The sequence below is a fragment of the Empidonax traillii genome, unplaced genomic scaffold (assembly GCF_003031625.1).
Source record: "Empidonax traillii isolate 1590-97213 ecotype Southwest subspecies unplaced genomic scaffold, ASM303162v1 scaffold434:size946695, whole genome shotgun sequence".
NCBI classification, from domain to species: Eukaryota; Metazoa; Chordata; class Aves; order Passeriformes; family Tyrannidae; genus Empidonax; species Empidonax traillii.
Window position 1 is genome coordinate 169302 of NW_020955627.1, and position 22231 is coordinate 191532.

Here is a 22231-nt window from a genome sequence, read left to right on the forward strand (position 1 = left end):
TTCAGGTAAAGAGACATGAAGAATCAGAGAGTGCAGATCTCCAGAGGTAAATGAAATCAGATTTTGATTTTTAAACATGTGCTGCTTAAGGGGTAGCACACTCCTGTGCAGCCCTGAGAGCTGGGAAGAAAGATGTTTGAAGGTTTGATTTGAAAGAACTGTCCAAAATCTGTCCATCTAATTAGCAGCCACCCACATATAAAAATGAAGTAACAAGCGCAAAAGACCTCTTCCAGCAAGAACATGTATTTTCAGTACTTTGGTAAGCCACATGTGGGGCAAGAAGGAATTTCACCAGAACTGCAAGGAAGCCTGGCTTGCAGATGTAGAAATGGTTCACAGGTCTCCTTACCACTATCTGGTGCTGCGATGCCAGGAAGCAACCAACCTGCTACAGTGACTAATCCAGCACCTTAGAAATGAGTCCACAGCTGTTTGAAGTCTCAACTATATTGAGTTACAATTTCATTGATGTGTAATCATGAAGTAAACACTTAGCCAGTTGCACTAATCATGTCTTAACCCTGATCTAAGCAGCAGTCTCCCTACTCAAAGGTGTGGAAATACTATGGGAAAATATGAACAGAGCTCACCCAACTTTTCCATAGATGTTTCAGACCCTAGCCCTTCTGCTCAGTACACCTCCAAGCCCTTCTAGAAGGCTGTTCCCTCTTCCTGGAAGGACTCTGTTTCCTTTGCCTTAAAAGAAGGTGAGGCCTCATCTGAACTTCTTACAGATAGGAAAGACTTTCCCACAAATGCAGTGGAATATCCTTACTTTCAATAGATTTATTGTGGGATTTGATCCTGCCCTTTACAGAAATGTACCCAGATCCCATCTAGTCCCCCCTGTGACATGATACTTCAGCATTCCAGTGCTATCCCCATGTCCATTGCCAAAGTGGACCTGCCCCATGCGCTTGGAAGTTTCACGTAGAACTTTTCCCACTGCTGGAGGAGAGGTGATTTTGTGATGATTTCCTATTCAGCACCACAGGCGAGACAGAGGCAGGCTCTGAAAAGCCTTTGAAAGGCAACTGAATGAATATACTGTTCCCTCCAATTGTGACTCCATCATTTCCCCTCATTACTCTAATAGAAACAAATCTTTCTCATCTCATCTCTATTACCTCACACAAAGGAAAATGGTATGTAATCCTGTTAGAGCTGGGCTGCTGCTGGACACATTTTAAGGTCATTGTTCTGGGATGCCAGTCTCCACTGTGTGAGACTGGGAGAAGTGGGAAATGCAATTACTAGGCTATTCAAATCCCCAGAATGAAACTCCACTGTCAACAGGCAGAAGCCAGCAAGAAAAAGAGCAGTTGCTTTATGAAATTACAGGTTTGGGCTAAATCAGACTCTAATCAGCACCTCAATAAAGGAGCAGGGTTAACTCCTACTGCCATCCATGGAGTTTCTTCCTGTCACTTAACCTGATCTTTGGCATCCCCAATAGAAAATCAACCTGCAAGATGGCTTATGGTCATGAAGCCAGTAGTGTACAAGTTCATTGGAGACAATGGTGGTCCACACACAGGATTTATACTGCACTTTGAAATGGGAAAGCCCTTAGAGTTCAGCAACAGGAATCTGCCTTTTGCTGCCATCACGTCATCCTGTATTTTGGCTCTGAGCTTCTTGGCAGAATCTTGGATCAAATCTGTCTCTTAATATTCATGGCCTACAGCACCAGTCTTGCTAATTGCTGGTGCATCCCAGCTAAGCAGCCAGGTGGGAAATTCGCATTGCTAAACTCATGGAGCGGTAACTTTCCCACAAGGAATTCACATGCTGCAGGAGAGAAGGGTGCTAGCTCTGCTTGTGGCGATCAGTGAAGCAAAGCAGAATTCCCAATATGAGTGGGAATAATCCAAATCACCTCATCGAGTTGGCTTCTGTTGAGTGGTTAGACACTGACATGTTCCTAATCATTCCCATCCATGTGAAGCCAAGGCATTTTTAGCTAGATTGGTAGCAAAGAAAGAGTCAGAAATCTTGCAGACAAACACTAGGGAAGACCACACAAGAACAACAATCACCATCACAAACTACAAGCAGAGACAAACTTTTGTCTCAGATTGTTCCTGGCAGTCAACCTCCTCCTGTCATTCCCTGCATTTCCTTCCCCTTCTGCCCCTCACTTAAGTGGTATGGCTGCTCTTGCTGGTCTCTCCTGCAGTCAGGAACTCACTCGTCTCACTGCTTTGATGTCCCTTTTTATCTTCACCTTGCCTGCTGAGTCACCCTCCTGCTGGCCATGTTCCTTCAGTCTCCCGAAGGATTCCTGTCCCACAAAACGAGGCCGGGTTCCTGCTAAAAGCAGGACCATTCTTGCAGGTCCCAGAAGGACGGGTTATGGGCTGAGGTACAGTTCCTGGTAGAGGAGGAGAAAGCAGCCGATCACCGCTGGAGCCTCCGAGTCCCTTGAAGAGATGAGAGTCACTTCCCTGTTTATGCTCTTTATTAGTCCCTATTCTCTTTAATCGGCTTAGACTGATGAGCCGAGGCAGCGGCAGGGATCAGCCGGGCTGTTTAATTAAAGGATTGCAGCTCAGCCTTGCAGTTTGGGGGTTTGTGTAAATGAGCTGCAAGTGCATTATTTAATCTGCTGCGCAGAGAGGAATTGGGGCATTAATGAAGCAAACTCTAATTAAAACTAGATGGTTGATGGTTATTAGTGGCATCAGTTCTGACAGGATTTATCTCATTTAGGGAAACTATCAAGGAAGGGGGAAAGAAAGAATAAACTCAAGCTGGTTTATCAAAATTCACTGCAGCACCACTTGTGACTGGCTGTCCATTCAGTGGGACTCAGAAAAGCTGCACAGGGAGCCCTTATGCACCAGGTCCTCCCATCAAGAGACCTGATGAGCTTATTTAGGGATATGCTTGGCTCACCCAGGAACTAATTGCCTATTCAGGCTGTCTGACCAACATCTTTCAGTCTTGACTGACTTTTGTTCTGCCTTGGTTCCATGGGGAGCTTGTTCATAATTTGAGCAGGGTGACATGAAGGAAGCCCATGGCTGACTGCAGGACCTGATAGGGGCTGGGAGATGTTTTCTGGTCAGCATAAAGCTGACTGGTGAGTTTAACAGTGCTGCATGTGCTGTGCTTTTCTTCTGGCAGTGTGGGAAGTAGTGATGCTCTTCTCACCTGAGATAGTCACACAGGGAGATCAAACATAAAACACACAGGGAGATCAAACATAAAAGCTGCTCTGTTTCAAAGAGAAAAAAATTCTCTGTGCCTGTTTTTCACCCTCGAATAACCATGGTGGCTTCAACCTTCTTTATGTCTGCATAGAATATTGTGTCACACACAAACAAATTCAGGACTGCTCTTGGAGTCTGGAGGGATTAGAAATTGAGAGGACACAAGAAAGTCCTAGGAAAAAAGCAAGGAAAGTATGAGGCCTGCAGAGTGGGACAAGCTACAAAAGGTATAAAATGGACAGGCACAGATCAGTATGAGAAGCCTCTTAAGTGGAAGCCCAGATGCAACAAGCAGTTGAGGTCATTGTCATTCATTCACACTTTGGAATTTCCTGGCTCAGACTGATCTGTGGATGCAAGTTGCCAAAGTTGTTAAATTACTGAAACAAATGATTGCTTCTTCTTCAATTTACCTTTCAAACCCCAGCAGTAGAAGGGCAAACAAACTCAGGCTCAAGGGATGGGTAGGGCCTTTGAGAGTCACCTGGATGAAAGGAAGGCCTGACCAAGAACTTGACAAAAACAACCCTAGAGCCAAAGACTGTAACAATGTCAGCCTTGTAGAACAAGAAAATACTAGAAACCAAAGGAACTGACCAGAAATAAGATAGAGGCTGAGACAAGGATGGGGCAGGGTCAAGGCTGAGACAAGGATGGGGCAGGGTCAAGGATGAGTGTATGAAGAAAGAACACTATGGCAAAACTGAGACTTGGTTCAGACAGAATAGAACACTTAACCAAAACTTTCTAACTCCAGAAATGCAAGAGAGAGGTGGTTGACCACAGAAATCTCTGTAGTCTCCTCCTCTGCTGTCTCCTCCCCTTCCTTGCCAGCATCTCCCCATCTGCCATGGAGGTGCAGAGGGCTGTCATGCAAATCTTACCTGTGCTTGGGAGCTCTTAGCACAGACATCGTGGGGGTTACTCCTTCCATTTTCATACACAAATGAGCAGGAGGGGTCCTGCTTCTTTACCCTGTCTCCAAGCACTGCTGAACTCTACTTTCAAACATACACACCCACCCAGCCCTGTTCTCTTCACAGTGGTCCAGCACTCACGGTTTTTTCTTGGAAGGAAATCAGAAACTACAGTCTGCTCCAATGAGCAGAACAAACAAGAGAAATATAATTTAAAAAATGCTGTAGCCTCACTACTGCAATTCAGCTGCCCAGTTCTGTTCAGAGCCCTCCCCAGTAACTCAGGCTTCTTACCAGAGGTCAGATGTAAAAGTCTAACAGTGTGATGAGATTATCTTTAAAGAGAAAAGTCTTTGCTGTTGACAGAACGGTGATGAGGCCTGAGAAAAAGGAGATGGTCTGCAAGATGGAAGTGTGGGAAGTTGTGAGAAGAGAAGGACACAGCAAGAACAGAAGGACAAGGCCAAGTGCAGAAGCTATATGCAGTACGTGCATCTCAAGTAGTTTTGAAGCTCCTTGGATCCCTTGCTCTTGGCACTGACGTCTTTCACTGATAGGGGAGAGCAAATTGCTGGTGTCCCCACACCTGGCTGCACTGGATACAAGTTGGTGATAATTAATAACACCTGTCTATAATTGTTCTCTGCTGGCAAGCTCAGACCATTTCGACACGTAAAACTGCTCCCCCCACCCTGTCTCAGGGTGAGAGACAGAACCCTGAGTTTGATGGTGACTTTTGCTGTAGTTTAAAGGTTATGGATCTATACTGTGTCCAGGAACACAGTGTGGGGTAGCTAATTTGAAGGAGAAGAGTGAAGCAGTTGTATGTTGGTGTCACAGTGACACAGAAGGGTAAGAAAACGTACAAGTGTGAATGTGGATTGATGGAAGCAGATATTTGAAGAGAGGCTGAAAATACATTTTTGGAGGTGAATGAGCGTGTGTGAGTGGAGGGTTTGCAAGCAATTACACAACAGTGCAAACAGTAATCTCGGGGTGGGGGGGGAAGAGAGAGACAGCAGTGCTGGGGACATGGACGTAAGGGAGGATGGTGGAGGACTGGAGCTTTGTCTGGGGCAAGAAGATTAGTAATGGATGATAAGGAAGTAGGAAAAATAAAGGTCTGGCTGGCAGCAATTTCCCACCTTGATGATGAGTCCGAAGATGAAGGCTTCTGCTCTGCGTCAGCTGCTGGGCAACAGAACTGGTGTAAAACAGTTTCATTCCTGTAAGAAAAAACAAACCATAGCAGGTCAGCGTTCCGTTAACTCAGCAGAAAACTCAATGGAGAATATCTTTTTTGTTCCAAGGAGACAGTGAATCCCAGTGATATTGAAAGAGTAATCTAATTATTACATGAATATTTTGTACAACAAAGTGTGGGGAGCAGGGAGAAGAAGGCTGGCTGACAATTCTATTCCCTTACCTTACCTGTCCTGATGTTGAAGCTGTAGAGAATGGGACAAAAGTGCCCAAATAAAAAGTTTTTCTTCCATAAGAATCTGTCTCATGATCTCACACACCTCATGAAAAACAGTTTTGCCTGTATTTTATCTCTTTTGCAACAGAAATGTGCCCTTAGATATGTTTCCTATACATTTTAATGCAAAGTGGTTGATTTTTACTTGACAATGGCTAAATTACCTCTGCAGACAATTTTCCTAAAACCTCCCTAGAGCAAAAAAATTGCCTTAGCACATCATCACTGGACATTACCAGGAATAGTAGTGGAAAACTGACAGGACAAGCACAAGTGGAGGGGCTGAGACCGTGACAAGGGGAAGAGACCATAGCAAAGAAAAGCAAAACCATAAGAAGTAGCAAACTTAAGCAAAACAGGAAAACAGAAAACTAAAAATGGATTTACTAGATAAGAAAGACAAAAGAATTCATCCAAAGTAAGAAATCCTAGTGCTACAGAAGTTTTTGACACTAGAGTCTCAACTGCATTTGGTAGGTTTATTGGAAGAGATCAGTCATGGTACTTGGTAGCTCGAGTTTGCTGACTCAAAAGAGGGACCCCAACCAAAGAAATGCCTGGGAAATTATACCCTTACAACCTAAACTCTCCATCCCTCATGTGGCAGTCTGGACCAACAGCATTATTAGAGCATGGGGTTTTCTCACCCTTCATTGGTTTGGTGTTTTTGTTGCCAAGTGGCAGTCTTGTGCTCAACTTCACATCCTGCTTACATCAGTTTCAGTGGGAGTTTTGGTTAGTTCTGTAGTCAATATAATGTTTGCTACAGTTCATATACCCATGACCGTGGCTGTCCACTCCATCTATTAATTTTAAGTAATATTTAAGCTACAGATGAGTCTATTATAACTATTATTAATGTTCAGAATGTTAGCTTCAAGTTTCCCCACAATCTGCCCTTGACTTTCACAAGACAGCCCTATTTGTTCAGACAAAATTCAACTTGCAGCTCAACAACTCTATGTACCTATGTCAAGCAAGTACTTGGCTACATTTAAATAATATAAAACTTCAACACCTAGACCAAACTTCCAAAACTGCTCACTAATCTTGAATGACTTGTTCTTGGAGTCCCTTGCCTGAAAGCATTTGTAAGTAGCCTGGTTTTCATGGGTGTTGGGCACTTATCATGGCATTGGAACCCAGTAAGAGCTGCTCATCACCTCCAAAAATTAGATCCTTTGCAGAGAGCTCCAGGGAGGCCCTTGAGCACATATCAACAGCCAATTTTGAACATGCTGACCTTCACCAATGAAAAGGAGTCATTAATAAAAGGGTCACTATGTCAAGGGGGGAAAGTACTAGGGGAATGGAAAAGAAAACTAAAAGAGGAGAAGAAAAGCAGGGGAGATAAAGCAAGCTGAATCCTCAGGTGGCATAAAAGCACCCTGTCTCCAAGTCAGTGGAACACCAGCTGGACCTCTCTTCTCAGTGCTACTGTGGAGACCCAGGGCTCAAATGCAGTCATTTCCTTTTAAAAATATTTTTGCAGCTTCTAACTCAGACATAAGCAACACAGCTAACTAGTCTTGGGGGTCTCCGATTCCTCCAAACACTCTGTCATGCTTTCCATCAGTTTGAAATGTGAATCTTATCACCTTTGTCTTCTTCAAAATCTGACAGACGTGACCACATAGATACCTAAATTACAGACAAGGATGATACTTTTCCCAGCTTGCTTAATAAAACAATCTGCTTAATTCTTCCACTTCCTTGGCTCCCAGTGGCTTCTCAAAAGGACTCTTTCCTTAGAAACAACGGGAGTGGCAAGAGCAGCACAGCAAGGGGAAGACAAAAGCTTTAGCTTTACCTCACTGACTTCTAACCATGCCCTCAGTCTCTGCCTGTGACATATAACCTGCTGGAAAAGAGAGGACATGTTTGTGTGACATAGCAACTTCATCTCCTTGGCCTTCCACTTCTGAAACTACCCAGCTCTCATCCCTTCCCTTCTGCCAGTCTGGTTATTGTTGCTTCTCACTATGTTGTTTCCAATTTAAAACTCCTCAGGTGGCATGCAGCTATCTGACTGATGTGTCCAAAAATTACTTGTGTTGTCTTTTCACTGAAGCAAGTGTGGGGATCACATCTGAGTCTATGTTCAAGCAGGCTCACAGAAGTACTCCAGCTCCAATATCCTGTCACATTGCTTCCAGCCAGAATATGTCAGGGCTTTTCTGATAAAATTTTGGGTTTGCATAAAAATACTGATTCACCAAATTTAAACTATCTGGTGAAAACCCCTAGGGCTTGAAAAGGATTCTTCACACTACAGAGATTTACCTGGACTTTCTGGCAAGCTGCTGCAGGGCTGTGCCTCCACCTCTCACATCTCTAGTACAGCTATGCCATACAAGTAGCCTCTTGGAGAGGGGCTACCAGGTTTTCCACCCTACCCAGATCCCAAAGCAGCAAAGCTGGGAGCTGGTTAGTCCATGCAGTGTGGAGCACCTGTGCCAAGGCAGTCGGCTCTGGAGAGCAGCCCTGGAGTCACAGACATTGTCAGCTGCAGTGTGGCAATGCACAAGGCTCTCAGCTGATTCAGCAACAGCTGGTATCCATTCTGAGGTGCATTCTTCATTTCAAAAGTATTATATATTGGCATTTCCTACTTTCATTTCTACAAGATCTGAGAGGGATTAAAAAAGGGACCTATTTCCCGATAAAAGTAACAACGTACTTTTAAATCACAGGATCATAGAATCATTTACTTTGAAAAACACTTAAATCATCGAGTCCAACCATTATTCCAACAATGCCAAGGCCACCGTTAAACCATATCCCTAAGCACCACATCTACGTCTTTCAATTACCTCTAGGAATGGTCATTGCACCACTTCCCTGGGCAGCTCCTTCCAAGGCCTGACCACCCTTTCAATGAAGAAATTTTTCCTAATATTCAGTCTCAACCTCCCCTGGGCAACTGGAGGCCATTTCCTCTTGTCTTGGTCCTTGTTACTTGGGAGAAAAGGCCAACATCCACCTGGCTACAACCTCCTTTCAGGTAGTTGCAGAGAAAAGTGAAGTCCCCCTTGAGCCTCCTTTTCCTCAGGCTAAAAACTTCCAGCTCCTTTAGTCACTCCTCATAAAACTTGTGCTCTAGACCCTTCACCAGCTACCAAATGGAATCTTCCAAAAAACAAACACCCCAAATTTCAACAGTTTCTAATCTAAACATTTCCCTAACTTAACTACACTATTCCTTACTTTTATTCGAACAGCAGATGCACCAGTTCAATTTCTAATTACACATGAAGAAAGCAAACAAGAGGGAGGGAAAACATGAGGAGAAAAAGGAAGGAAAAAGGATAGAGAAGACTTTATATAGATGAAATGCCTTGCTAGTTAATTATCATGATAGAAACACAAAGCAAAGTGAAGGGGAAACAGCGAAAGGAAGAGTGGGGTGAAGTTTCAGGACTTTAGGCTCAGTCTCCAGTGGGTGTTTTAAGAAAAAAACATCTCACAAAACCTCTTCAGAGAATCAGCATTCTCTGAGCACTGCAGCTGCACAGTCATTTGCTGACTCTGGTTCTCATGTATGCTTAACACCAGCCATGGGTATTTTCTGCTGTCTTGAACCTCTGAAATTTCAAGATCTCTGAAGTAGCTGTGCCCCTTACATGCCACTACCAGATGTTGATCATGCCCACAGGCAGAAATCTGTCTCCAGGCCATTTGGGATCCTTGTGTCCCCCTCTGAGGGCCATGACTCCCTTGGGGAAGCCACCAGGGAGGCAGTGAGGAGCAGACACTGCCTGATGGAAGTAAATATATGAGGTGTAAAAGGGTATTCTGAGACTGTGCTGAAAGCTCTTCCCCTGACCGGGTGCAGGGAAGGAGATCTTACTATTCCTATTAAATCCGAGTTCCTCAAATGCCCAAGAGCAGTTGGAGGTCTGGGGCTGTTTACATTTTTCTTTTACAACCTGCTTCTCCTTCTCTTTTGTGCTACCCAGGCATGCACCACGGGGACTGGGTTTCACCTTGTTCATTTTTCTCCTTCTCTCCATCTCTTGATCCTGCATATATCTGATCTTACGCAAATCCATGACCTTGCTTTTGCAGCACAGCACCCAGACAGGAGCAGGGTTAACTTGTTATGGAAGAAGTGGACCTATTCCCACCCTGAAGAGTCTGTATTGTTAGCAGGACAAAGTGGCTCTCATCGGGGTGCAACAGGTAAGTGTCCTAGGGCCTTACTACCACTTCTAAGCCTCAAGTAAATGCCCCAGGAAAGCAACTGTCTTCTTAACACTATGGAGTCTTCAGGTAAGATGTTGTTTTTGTTGCTGTGATTCAAGAGGGCTTGTCAGGGTTCTAATGCCTGGTGGCTACCTGGATTTCATTCCCCTGCGGTGTTGTCAGCCTTTGCAGGTTTAAAGTGAATCCTGACATATTTAGTATCTGTCAGAAGTCAGTGTAAAACTTTTGATGGTGGGGTTTTTTTTTCCTTTCTGTGCTTTCTTTTGATTTTGTTTTTAAACAAATCTCACTTTGTAAGTCAGAAGGGCTGTGTAAAACTTGAATATGCGGCCCCTGAAGAGCTCAACACTAGAAAGCATAAGGCTTGGTTTTGCCTTTGAAAAACAGGGAGGAAGGCAATGTGACTTCAATCCAGTAACAGCATTCAGACTCATTACTTTGGGGTGCTGATCTGTAATTTTGCTTCTTTTAAAATGCTTCAGGTAGGTGGCAATGGTCTACTGATTAAAAGGGTAGGTCCAGGGCTTGCTTTTTTTTGCCTGTTTCTTCCTCTCTGTCCTCTGCCTTGCCTTCCTCAGACTTGCAAACACTTGCAGATACCAAAATTAAACAAACACTATCATAGGCAGAACAGGAAGGTGACTGTGGTGACAGTTTCTCCCCATCTGTCAGGATACTGCTGAACTGTTCCGTTTCCAATTTATTGCTTTAGAAATAAACAAATTATTATGTCTTGGACTGCACTCTGATGATGAAAGCTTGGAAAGGAAAACCAGCAAGAAGAAAAGGTGTTCTAGGCAGGTGGGTTGTACAAAAGAGAAGGAGGCATGCTGAGGTACATATTGCCAGCACTATGTGACCAGCATGTGGAGGAGCAGCAGAGGACAAGGACAAGCATAGACACAAAAGGAGGACTGGGAACAGCCTGAGCCTGTCAGTGCTTTGCTCCATCTAGCTGGGACGCACGCTCCGGAGGCAAGGATTTGACAGTCCAGACCTATCTTAAATGCAGAGAAAGCTTGGCCCATGCTGTCAATTGGAACATTAGCCCCCTCTCCTCTGAGAGAAAACAGCTGACTGAATTTTATTCAGTTGTCCTCAACATTGCTCCTGACAAGAGGTATCCTCCAGCCAGCAGCCTACAGCCTCAGTAGGGGTATGTGAATTGACTGTCCAGCCACAGCAATTCCTGCTGTGATGAACTTTAGAGAGGCTTGTGCCAAACCTCCTGGCTAGCACACGCTGTCTAGTCAGCTCAGGAGTTAGTTCTACCTTTCCCCCTTCTTAGAAAGTTGGACTGTGCTGCAAAGAGGCCCCCTGACTAATGCTGGTCTTTATAGGCATGGATCCCATGGGGCTAAGCTTCTCTTTTCTTAAAAACAGGTGTTGTAGAGGGAACAAGAATTGAGCTGCAAAAGTTGAAAGTCTCTGTAGCTACACAGCTTGCACATCACAGGGCCAAAGGAGAGCAAACTTCCCTAAAATTGCCTTAATGTTGTATCTTCCCTTTGGACAAGTGCCTGGGGCTTTATGTTCAGTGTTGCCCACCCTAAGCATCAGTGCCCACTAGTTTAGCACTGATGATACCTGTCTTGAAATAGAGATGCCTGTCTGCTAAGAGCTGTACAATGGTAAACAAGTCTAACCTCTTTTTCTTCTCCTGCACCCCCACAAAAGTAAACCCCCAACCCAGACACCATATGGAAAACGGTGGTGCTCCCTGCTCTCCAGTAGTCAGCTTTAATTAAACAAATACCCTGCGTGGTCTGTTCCCAAAGATAAAGGGCAGCTATGTGTTTTTCTGCATGAATGATTTTAGACTACAAGAAATGCCAAAACAAGACAGAATGAAAATTGCTTTCACTACAGGTGCACAGCGCGTGCTTCTCTCTATCATGCTGCAACACCCATGCATCCCACTGTGACTGCCACCCTGGTCAGCTCTGTAGGATTGCTGGCATGGGCCCTAAATGAAGATCACTGGCTTCCCCAGCTGCCAGCACTTAACTAACCCCTCTGTCCTGGTCCTTGAGCCCTACTGGCCTGTGTAATCAGTAGCCTTGCCCTTGGCCCAAGCACACAGAAAGTTCTTAGAAATCTGAAAATGCTGAAAGGTGATCCCCTCAGGCAATGTTCTATCAGTAAATAAATAGTCCAACTCAAGCAGCCTTCCCTTTAAAACTCCACTTTTTGAAGAAAAGCTAGAGGCTTTAACCAACAGTCATTGTTTGTAGTCCTGGATATCTCAGCTTTCCTGGAGCCTTTTGCTACTTGTCTTTATCTCACCTTTCTTTGGATAGCTGCCAAGAGAACAGAAGGAGTCACAGAAAATCATGGCCTAGTAGGGGAAGATTAAAGGCAGAAAGAGTCAAAGGAGAACTGACTTCATCTCAGATTAAGTTTTACTGGCTGTTATCTTTCTTAAAATGAGTACTGGAGAACCACAAACAGGAACTATTCAGCAATGAGAAATTTATGAAAGGCCAATCACAGAGTCTTCTGACTCCCCCAAAATTATAGCTTAATGTTACCTCTGCCGAATAACCTAGTTAAGGTTAGCTGCAGACCTTACTCCTTCTATCATCCCCCTTCTGTGATAGATCTATTTTTGACTCCAGTCAACCTGGAACTGAGAGTTGAAGTAAGATCTCAAAGAGGCAGTGTTTCCAAAAGAGTACCTTCTAGCAACTAGCTGTTTCTCCCCTGATTCTTCATTTTTCACTCTAAAATACCTCCACTAAAACTTTATTGCTCATCTCAATTGTAGGGCATTAGACTGGTGTTTTGAAGGCAGTTGAGTATGGGCAGAGTTTATATTATAAAAAAGCCTAAATTCAAAGTAATTCCTGTAATTCAAGTTCTTTAACTCCTAGTAAGTCTGATGGCCTCCTCAGTGTTATGGGATACTGTTGAGGGCAAGAATTTGACAAAATTCAGGGAGGAACCGAACACTTGAAAGATTATCCTGTTAGAATGGTTAAAGCCAGTTCTTCCTGAACAGTTGGTTTTTCAGCTTACTTTAGTCCATATAAATGGCAAGCATTTCTCCTGTGCTCTTACCTTTACTCACTCTTACCTTGAAGAAATTCTTTGGAGAAAGGCCACTGTATAGGACTTTAATTTTTCAGCACGAGAAAACAGCTTTTATGGGTGTCCTATAGCTGTCTACTGTGACTGTTTTTTACTCTTCCCTCTTGAACATCTGATATTGGTTATCTCTGAAAAACAGCTACACAAACCAGATTGACAAATGTGGCTGACTGAGAAATCCTGTGTTAAGGGGCAAGAGGCTTATTAGCCAAGATACTGAAGTGTAGGAGTGCAATGAGACTGAAAATGTCATGATATTTTACATTCCCAGTAACTGCTACAACCCCAACCCGAGTGTCCCCGGGATGCATCTTAGGGGTTTGGGAAACTTCTCTAAATCTTCTCTTTTGACTCCTGTATTCAGTCAAAAAATGTGCCATTATTTCTCCTAAAGAGGAGAGTGAGACCGACAGAGTCTGGAGTCAGATTTACATGGTAGAGTGCTGAGGATAAAATTACAACAAATTAAGCATGGGGAAGAATTGAGCAAGAGATGAGAGGATGATTTTGAATTTGTGTGTGTCGACCTTGTAAGCTCTTACCAACACTTTTAGTCTACTTTGGTTTTATTTCCCCTTCTCTAATCTCTTAGCCTCCCCTTCTTCCTATGCTATCAAACATTATCTTAACTTATTTCAGAGCAGTGCCTGTCTAGCTCCGCCTGTAACCCCTCACAGGCTTAGGTATCTAATTAATTGTACCAAAAAAAAATGAACATATGTCTAGATGATGTCCAGATGCCAGCACATATCTCCTACCTAATAAAAGCAAATTGCTGAAGAAACCTTGTGGCAGCGGCAACATGATGGATGAAAGTACAACATACACACACATGCCCACCCTTGCCAGGATGCATGATAGCTTGTCTTCCAGTCCACTTGAGCACCTATCATTATACAGCTCTTTAGCATTCTCAAAGCTGTTCTTCCTACTTCCCTCTAGGTCCCAAAGCCATGCTAGCAGGGATGAAGAGGGGAGAACTTGCCAGGAACATCTATTCTCTCTGCTTACCTGCCAGAAAAGAAAAATCAAGTATGTTTGGTTGTCGGGAACTTGTCTTGCCTTGAACATCTCATGAGTGTTGGAGAGAATGTCTTCTTCCATGATGTTTGTCTACAAATTTGGTTATCAAAAGAGCAGCAATCATCCTCTAAAATCTACTTAGTGCCTGCTTAATCATTATCTTGTTTCTTGGTACAAAGTCATTTTAAGTCATACATCCTTCATATAGCATTACTATAAATTTCTTTTTTTAGTGCTAGGGGATGGGATGAAGATGGGATTCCCACTGACAGAGTATTTACATTTTTTTTCACTGGAATATGTTTATTTTAGAGATCCTATAAAATATCTTAAAACAAATTGCCCTTGCTAGTATAAAATACCATATGCATACACTACTGTTTGGAAAGTGAAAATCCAATGTGACACACTGACACAAATGTGTGCCTTTGAGCTACTGCGGGTTCTTCGGAACAACACAGCTTGGAAGGATAAGCACAAGGCACCATGCTGGGGAAATGGAATTTCCTGTGTTGGAGGAAGAAGATCTGGGCCAATGCTGCTGTGATCTGATCTTTTTTTGGTTAACTCGTTGGGTGACTATAACAGATATGTCAAATGTGCCATTCATTTATCATCATCTGCTTCAAGGAATGGAGATATTAATGCCATATCTTCCTGAACAGTTGGTTTCTCAGCTTACTTTAGTCCATTAAAGTGGCAGGCATTTCTCCTGTACATCTTCACTCTCACCTTGAAGAAATTCTTGGGGTAAGTCTGGGCATGACTGGCAGATGAGAGCATGGATTTTGCAAAGAAATTTTGGTGTTTTGCACCAATTTCAGTACAAAGAACATGATCAGTAGAAAAATGAGTGTGGATGTGCAGTAAAGAGCGTCTGAACACACAGTGATAGACTCTCTTTAACGTAAGGTGGCATTCTTTGGCTTAGGGTCAGAGTCAGCAATGTGTCTGGGAGATGGTGAAAATGAACTGTGGCCTCTTGTGTTCTGGCTCAGCAAGGTCTGCTCCTCTGCCATAGACCTAGACACACTGTTTTCTCTTGGTGACAGGCTATTTGGCAGAAAGATGTACCTGTGGATTCACTATGTTCAGTGAAAACTGCTGCTGGTAAGTCCATTTTGTTACCCAAAAACACTTGGAGGAAATCTCATCCATTTACTAAGTCCATCAGGAGTAGCTGAAGTAACTGCCAGATTTTCCCTGTGTGCTAGAAATGGGCAAGAGTGAAAGAAGGAATGGGATGTACTCAGGAATCAGTTTGCATGGGGAGAGTCCATACTGTGTCCAGTCTGACAGGTATCTCCTTGTGACAGCCAAACACAAAGTCTGGGACCAGTTTCTGTACCCACTTCCAGCCTTCCTCATGCTAAGTGGGGCTTTACCTTGTGCAGTTTCATGGCTCTCGGTGCTTCAGCTACAATGGGATGGAGTAACTTAAGGTAAACTAAGAATGACACACTCACTCTCAGTTATCTGTGGACTAACTCTATTGCAACCAGAGACAGTCTGACAGACACTGCACACAGGAGGAAACCTTAGATCAAGTATCTACTGTACAAAGAAAGTTGTATCCTTAAATTAGTAACCATAATGCATTGCATACACATGCAGTGCCTTCATAAAAGGCAGCAGTCTGAAGGGGGTTGGAAATAGTACTCAACTTGGATGGAACAAAACATTCCAATTTGGGACATGTGAATGGCCTGGGAGAAGCTGGCATTGCCAAAAGCTCTCTGTAGAGGGGTACTTGTACCTCTGATGTTGCTATGTCAGTGTCTCTCATGGAATTACTAGCTGATGAAATCCTCTTTGGGTTTCTGGGGGTGCTTCTCATGCTCTCCTATGTACCCAGTGGAAGTGATTTCACTCTGAAACTTCTCTTCTTCCTAGTAATTTCTTTCCTAAGGCACAGTAGGAACAGGGATGAGGGAGATGAGGGAGATGATTGTACTTGCTAATCAATTTCCAGGAAGAAATTTCCTGGGTGGAAGAGAGTTTGTTATTAGCTGCTAGAGGGGTTGGGGGTCTGCCTCTCCTGAAATGTCTTTGAATCACAGGTCAATTGGGAGTCCATTTAAACTGAATTTCTCTGTTCCAGAGGAGCATCAGCCACATAGAGCATGACTGTCTGCTAATTGGACTGGTGCTTTGTAAGCACTCAGAACAAGGAGGCAAAGTGGCCACGATGGGAGGAAACACCGTATGTTGGACTATGCAGCTGTCCAGTGTGCACCATCAGCTTTGTTTGGACTGTCTGCCAGTGGTGGAAACAGCTGATGGCTTACTGTGCTAGACAAGTCACAACAACATCAGCTTTGACTTGCTAACAGGCTGAGTAGTGGCATTCAGGAAAAACAGCTAGTGTATAAAAGAGCAATCTGATATTCCAAGTGTATGTGCACATCTAGTCACGTGGAGGGGATCCTCTGGTGACACATGCAACACTCAGTGGCAGTGAGCACAGGTTTAATAAGTTGTAGCCAAAACTATACTTCAGATACCACAACTAGGAAGCTGCTATGTAAATCCAAAGCATGTGTGAGGGGGAGTTTGTGTAAGTTCCTGAAATAATTTCAGTTAAATAATTACCATAAACAGAAGCTGAATCAATTAATTACTTACTGCAAAGATGGTATATTAATACAAAACTCTTTTTCGAAGATAATGTGTGACCTTTCCAAGACATTATCCCTCTCTTCCAACTATCTTCAATATCATCATTTCTTTTAAAGGTTATATATGTAATGGAATAATTACATGCCTGCAAATGCATGCTGATAGTGACCTTCTGTAGCTTTGAAACATCTTTCCGTACCTCTTTGGCTTTGTACTATGCAAAGGCTCTTTCTTCTTTGTTCAAATAATAGATGTATAACTACATAAAATGGAAATAGCTGGCAAAAGCTCACTTTTAATTACACTGATAAGCTTTCTCCAAATCCCCTCCAGTACCTCCTATAATAATTATAGTTTGTCAGCCTAATACCAATGAGCATATGGTCGTCCTAAAGGGATCCAGAACTAGCACTCTTCCTGAATGCTCTGCTAGAAGAGCAAACACCTTTTTTCCTATTTTTTCCTCTCTCCTATTTTGGGCTAATAGATATGAACACTATAAAAAGCTGAGGCTTGTGTTAGTGGAATTGGTAACCCTTTTCGTAATTGCTGTGACTGTGAGATATAAACAGAATTTAGGTCTCTTCCTCAGTAAGAATAAATTATTTTTATTTTTTGAATAAGTGTCAGAATTGGACTCAGTAAAAGGATTTTTGTTATGACTGAGTATTAGATCTGGTTTTAATCAGGCTTACACTTTTTACTGGCTTCTCACTCATGCAACTCATGTTTAACCCCTCAGAACATGAAGAAAGCCCTGGAATTTTCCAGAAGCTGAAATCACAGTGTCCCTCAGCACTGGAGAATGACACAAAGCCAAATGAAGGAGTGTTGTTCAGTAATTCACAATCCCATAAACATGCAAATTAGCTGTATAAACAGAGATGGCTCAGCCCTGAGCTCTTCATGTACCTTAGCAACAGTGTTCTGCAGGCCTGTCCCTGCACGGCAATGCGTGGCCAGACGCGCTGCTCGTACCCCTGCAGTTCTGGGCACTTGCAGGCAGCTCTGGGTACCAGCACACCACCACAGTGCATTGCACCAGCTACTAAAGACAAGTTCAAAAGCTCGTTCCTACCACACTGGGCTGATGCACTCAGTGTAAGCCGTGGTTTTATTCTGCGTACTCACCAAAGATTACCAAGATAGTTTGTGGGGTAGGTCCAACTGCCTAAGTGCTGACCTGCTCTGGCTCTGCACACAAAACAGTGTAACACGAGGAGTGCAGCTGAATGCAGTGGGAAGATTGTGGCTTGGCTTGCAGAAGGCTGCTTCAGGCCCTGGGCTTGGAGCATTGGCTGTGGTAAACCAATTACTACCACACCTGCAGGTTGTTGCATCAGTGACACCCACAACTGAAAATGGAGGGGTTTCCTAACAGGGAAGGACCACAAGGGAAATCAGGAATGCAGAATTGGACGTAGGCTTCTTGGTGACATACACAAAGCTAACTTTGCTGTTCCCTGGCGCTTTAGAGCTGAGCTGCTTCTGCTGTGGGAAGGAGAGCAGAGGAAAAGTGCAGGACCAGTTGCAGAGCTGACTCTAATGCCTCAAGGGAGAGATAGCACTAGTCACTGCTGTATCAGGGGAAATTTAATATCCCCATTTCCCTTCCACACACACCCATGTGCTTCCAGCAGGGCCTTGACATATGGAAAGCAGGCAGCGTTCAAGGCTGCTTGTGGACACAGCAGCTGGCTGGCACCAAGAGCAGTTGAATTTGCATATCTAATTGTCCTGGAAGGAAAGTACCATTTGGCACAAATGCAAAGAGGGAGAGGATGCAACTTGAACGCTCAGCACATGACCATCACAGATATTTGGGTTTAAGAAGAGATTTCACAGTTTCCTGAGGCTTCATAAACTTCTGACCTTGCCAAAGTTGCAGAAGAACAGGTGGAATTAATGAGGTATTCTAAGATTTGGAAAATCTATGAAAGTTGTTCCCTTTCCCCATTTGAACTGTTCAATAATTCCTGAGATTTATGACTAATAGAACATACAATGTACTGTCAAGTCAATTTATCAAGAGGATGACAGCTTGGGTTAGTCTTAGACCCAGGAGCTGGATTATTTTATACTCTCTCTCTGGTGCAGCAGCACTGGGAAAAAAAATCACCTCAAAAATAGAGAAGGCATCACTTCTTAACCTCATGCCTTGCATACACTAATTGGTCATCCACATCCTGTCTCAGAACTGAGATAGAAATGTCAGCTAACACTCATATATATACCTGGCCAAAAGAGTAGTGCTTCAGTCAGTGATGACTATCAGAACCTATACAGGCTGTACCTGCAACCATCTGTACAGCTCATCTGGACTTAAATCAGCTACTTATGTCTGTCTCAACTACTGGATCTCTCTGTAGGGCCTTATTCCAGCTTAGCTTGTGCCTTTTGTGGATTCTTAGCTTGCTAAAGCATCTGACTTACAAAGCCACTACTGTTCTCTACTTAATAAAGCTTTGAGCTTCCCACCATGTGCTGGAGTCCTTTGTTTGAGAGAAAAAATATATATATAATGTGTGGTTGTGGAAACATAAACATAAGAGATTTTCCTGTATTACAGGAGCCTGATTTCTGCAGAGATATTTCAGCAAAGTTTCACAAGCAATTGCTAGAAATCAGAGTGAGGAGTTGTGGGACTGATTATATTTCTGCTCCTGAAACAAGAATGACTGATGCAGACCTTCTGAACTTTGTGCTACTTACAGCTGGGCAATCTCCTCTAACAAATGAGACTTAACAAGTTTGCTTCAGTACCCTTGTGCCAACAGGGCTGTAGCATAAGCTGACACCACGAAGCTGAGCATAAGCTGGCAGTGCTATTTGTGCTTTCACACTTCAGCTGTGAAGCTACATCAGGGATGGTTCCAGATCCCAGATGCTGGGATGTGACAATACTTCCCATCTTGGGAAGAGGCAACAGCGGTGGCAGTGGTTACTTTAGCACTAGGAGCTGTTGAAATCTTGATTCTTGTGGTGAATACATTCTGCCTAGACTCTAGTTTAGCCTTGGAAGCTGTGTGGTGAGGGAAATTCCACTCTTGGCAGTAGCTGTTCTGTATAAAAGTGTGCAGTGCATGAAGAGATCCCAGAGCTGTAGAAAAGGTGTTGTGATGAGACATGAAGCTTCTTACATGAAAAACAACCTCATAAAAATAAGTTTTTAGTAAAAAATAAACTTCTTGGCCACCTGGGCACACTGCTGGTTCATGTTCAGATGATTGTCAACCATCACCCCCAGGTCCTTTTCCACTGGGCAGCTTTTCCGCCACACTGACCTCAACCTGTAGGACTGCCTGGGACTTTTGTGACCCAAGTGCAGGACCCAGCACTTCACCCTGTTGAACCTCATACCACTGGCTTGGCTCATAGATCCAGCCTGTCCAGATCCCTCTGCAGAGCCTTCCTACCCTCCAGCAGATTAACACTCCTGCCCAGTTTGGTGTCATTGGCCTTCGCACCTTTGTGCTGAACAACTGAATTCTCCCACCCTTTTAGGCATGTTGAAAACCACCATCTCTTTTTTTTTTTTTTTTCCCCAAAGTAATTTACCAGAATAACTGGAATACATGGGACATTTCAGGCTCATGTCCTCAGCTACTAGGCACTTTAGTTCCTGTATCTCTAGGAACAGCCACAGCCTTAACAATTTTATTATTGTGTTCCACTTGTGTCTACACTATACAGTCTTAAGAGTGAAGATCATATTGCTAGTTTTGACCCAGCACAGACAAGGCTCAAAGGAAAAGTATGTTAGGATGCTTCAGCAGGATGTTATTTTGGAACCTGCAAGGTCTTAGAATAGCAATATTTTTCCTTGCCAAAGTAATGTTCTTGAAATAACTTAAGTGGAAGAGCTTGTCTTTCTCATTAGGTCTTATGATAGCAGGACTTGGATTCTATTCCCACATTCACTCCATTCTTAGCTGGATGGAAACAGAAATTCCCATCTTGTAAAACAGGTTGCATTACAGATTGGAGTCTCATGGTTAGGCTGCACTTGAATGAGCCATGATTTTTTAGCATTTATTGAGATTTCATCGTGATTACTGCCATAGGACAGCTCAAGCCCCTTTGCAAAACAGTGCTGAATTGTATAAAAAGCATCAGCAGAGAAAAAAATAAGGGGTTTTTTTTGCTGCTTCAGCCATTGTAACTGTTGGCCATGACCCCATTGCGTGTTTCAGGTGACATTGTTAAGGTGCTGTCTGGAGCAATTGGTTTTCCCCGTTTAAACAGCCAAAAATGCCTTACTGGTTTGTGTATTTTCAAGATATAAAGCTATTTAAAAAATATTCAGTAGTCAAACCCAGGGTGAATTTTTATTATAGTGAAATGAAAGTACCAAGGGGAGACTGGATCTTGTGGAGAGAAATCATGTAAAAAGACACTTAAAGCAAAATACAACCCTACTCTAAATTTATTGGCATCAATGGCATTTCCGTAGCCTATGCATGGATGGATCTGGTTTAGAGACTTGTAACTCCTATCTAAACAACAAGTTTAATGGGAATGTCAGCCCTTGATATCAGGTGAAGCAGGATTGCGTTTTATACAATAGTCAGGCAAATTACATGAATTTTAGAATTCAGGGGTTTTTTTCTCACTCTGTAGCTGTGTGAATAAAGTGAAAATAAATTAATGATATATTCAGTGAACTTTTTGTGATATTTCTTACTCTAGAATCAGTTTGTCAGCTCCATTGGAGAACTGCACAGGTGCCATGGCAATGTTTCCGTGCAATTCCCCTATCAACAGTTCTGAGACAGGATCAGAGATTCTAGCAAAGGTTAACCATATTAGAAGTTATCCCACAAATAAAAAAAAAAGCAAAATCACATGTACTAGGAGATTCCACATAGGGAAAAAGACTGGAAGGATTCCAGAAGATTGAAAGTTTTCCAATGATGTACACGGAGACCTCTGCATAGAGTCTGAGGTACAGAATATAAGGGAGGAGTTTGGAGGCCTCTATGGAATTCTTAACCTTTTCAAATGAAACATATAATAACTTCTATCAATATGTTAGCCAGAAAAGGGTAAATAAAGCTTTTAATGTCTTTGACCACCTACTTGCTTGTGTAGGTATCAGTTCTACATCTAATCATCCTTTGTCCTTTAAGTTTTCTCAAGGCAGAACAGGTTTGAGTGAAACAGAATGTACCCTGGCTGGCTACACACAATCCTTTAGCATCACTCTCCTGAATGCCAAACAATGGTCTTACTAAACTGTTAGCACTTCTGTATGGTGAGAAGGCCAGAGAATGCCCTAGAACTGCAATAAGGCACCATGCGAATACTGTTTCCAAACTTTTTAATGTTTCCCAGCACATACAAAAGATACAGTTGTCCAAGAGCAAGGGTTGAAGTGGCATCTGATTGTTATTCATCTGGGATCTCCTCCAACTCCCACTAAAACAGTATTTCCACTGAGTTTGTATATAATCTGATTTCAAGTCCCATGCAGTGAATCCTAGCCAATTCAGCTCTTAAGGGTTGTCCTGACTCAAATGCTAACTATCTGCATCCAAATGAAGGCTCTTCCTACTTATGAACAGATCTTATTCTTCTGTCTGTAGCATAAGAAATGTCACTTATTGCCATTTCAAGTGGGAGAATCAGTAAACAATATGGCTTCTCACACAGCAGCCTCCCCTAGCAATGCCTGTGTT

At 43.1% G+C, this 22231-nt stretch overlaps 1 protein-coding gene across 7 annotated transcripts in view; it reads right to left on the reverse strand.

The window, feature by feature from the left end:
* The window catches only part of IQSEC3 (IQ motif and Sec7 domain 3), a 107945-nt gene that overhangs the window by 53391 nt on the left and 32323 nt on the right, over positions 1–22231 (reverse strand). For all 7 annotated transcript variants that reach the window (XM_027894607.1, XM_027894612.1, XM_027894611.1 and 4 more), the window contains one exon: positions 5281–5361. In XM_027894607.1, coding sequence (XP_027750408.1) covers positions 5281–5361 — 81 coding nt within the window. Of the gene's footprint in view, positions 1–5280; positions 5362–22231 lie in introns of those variants that run through there.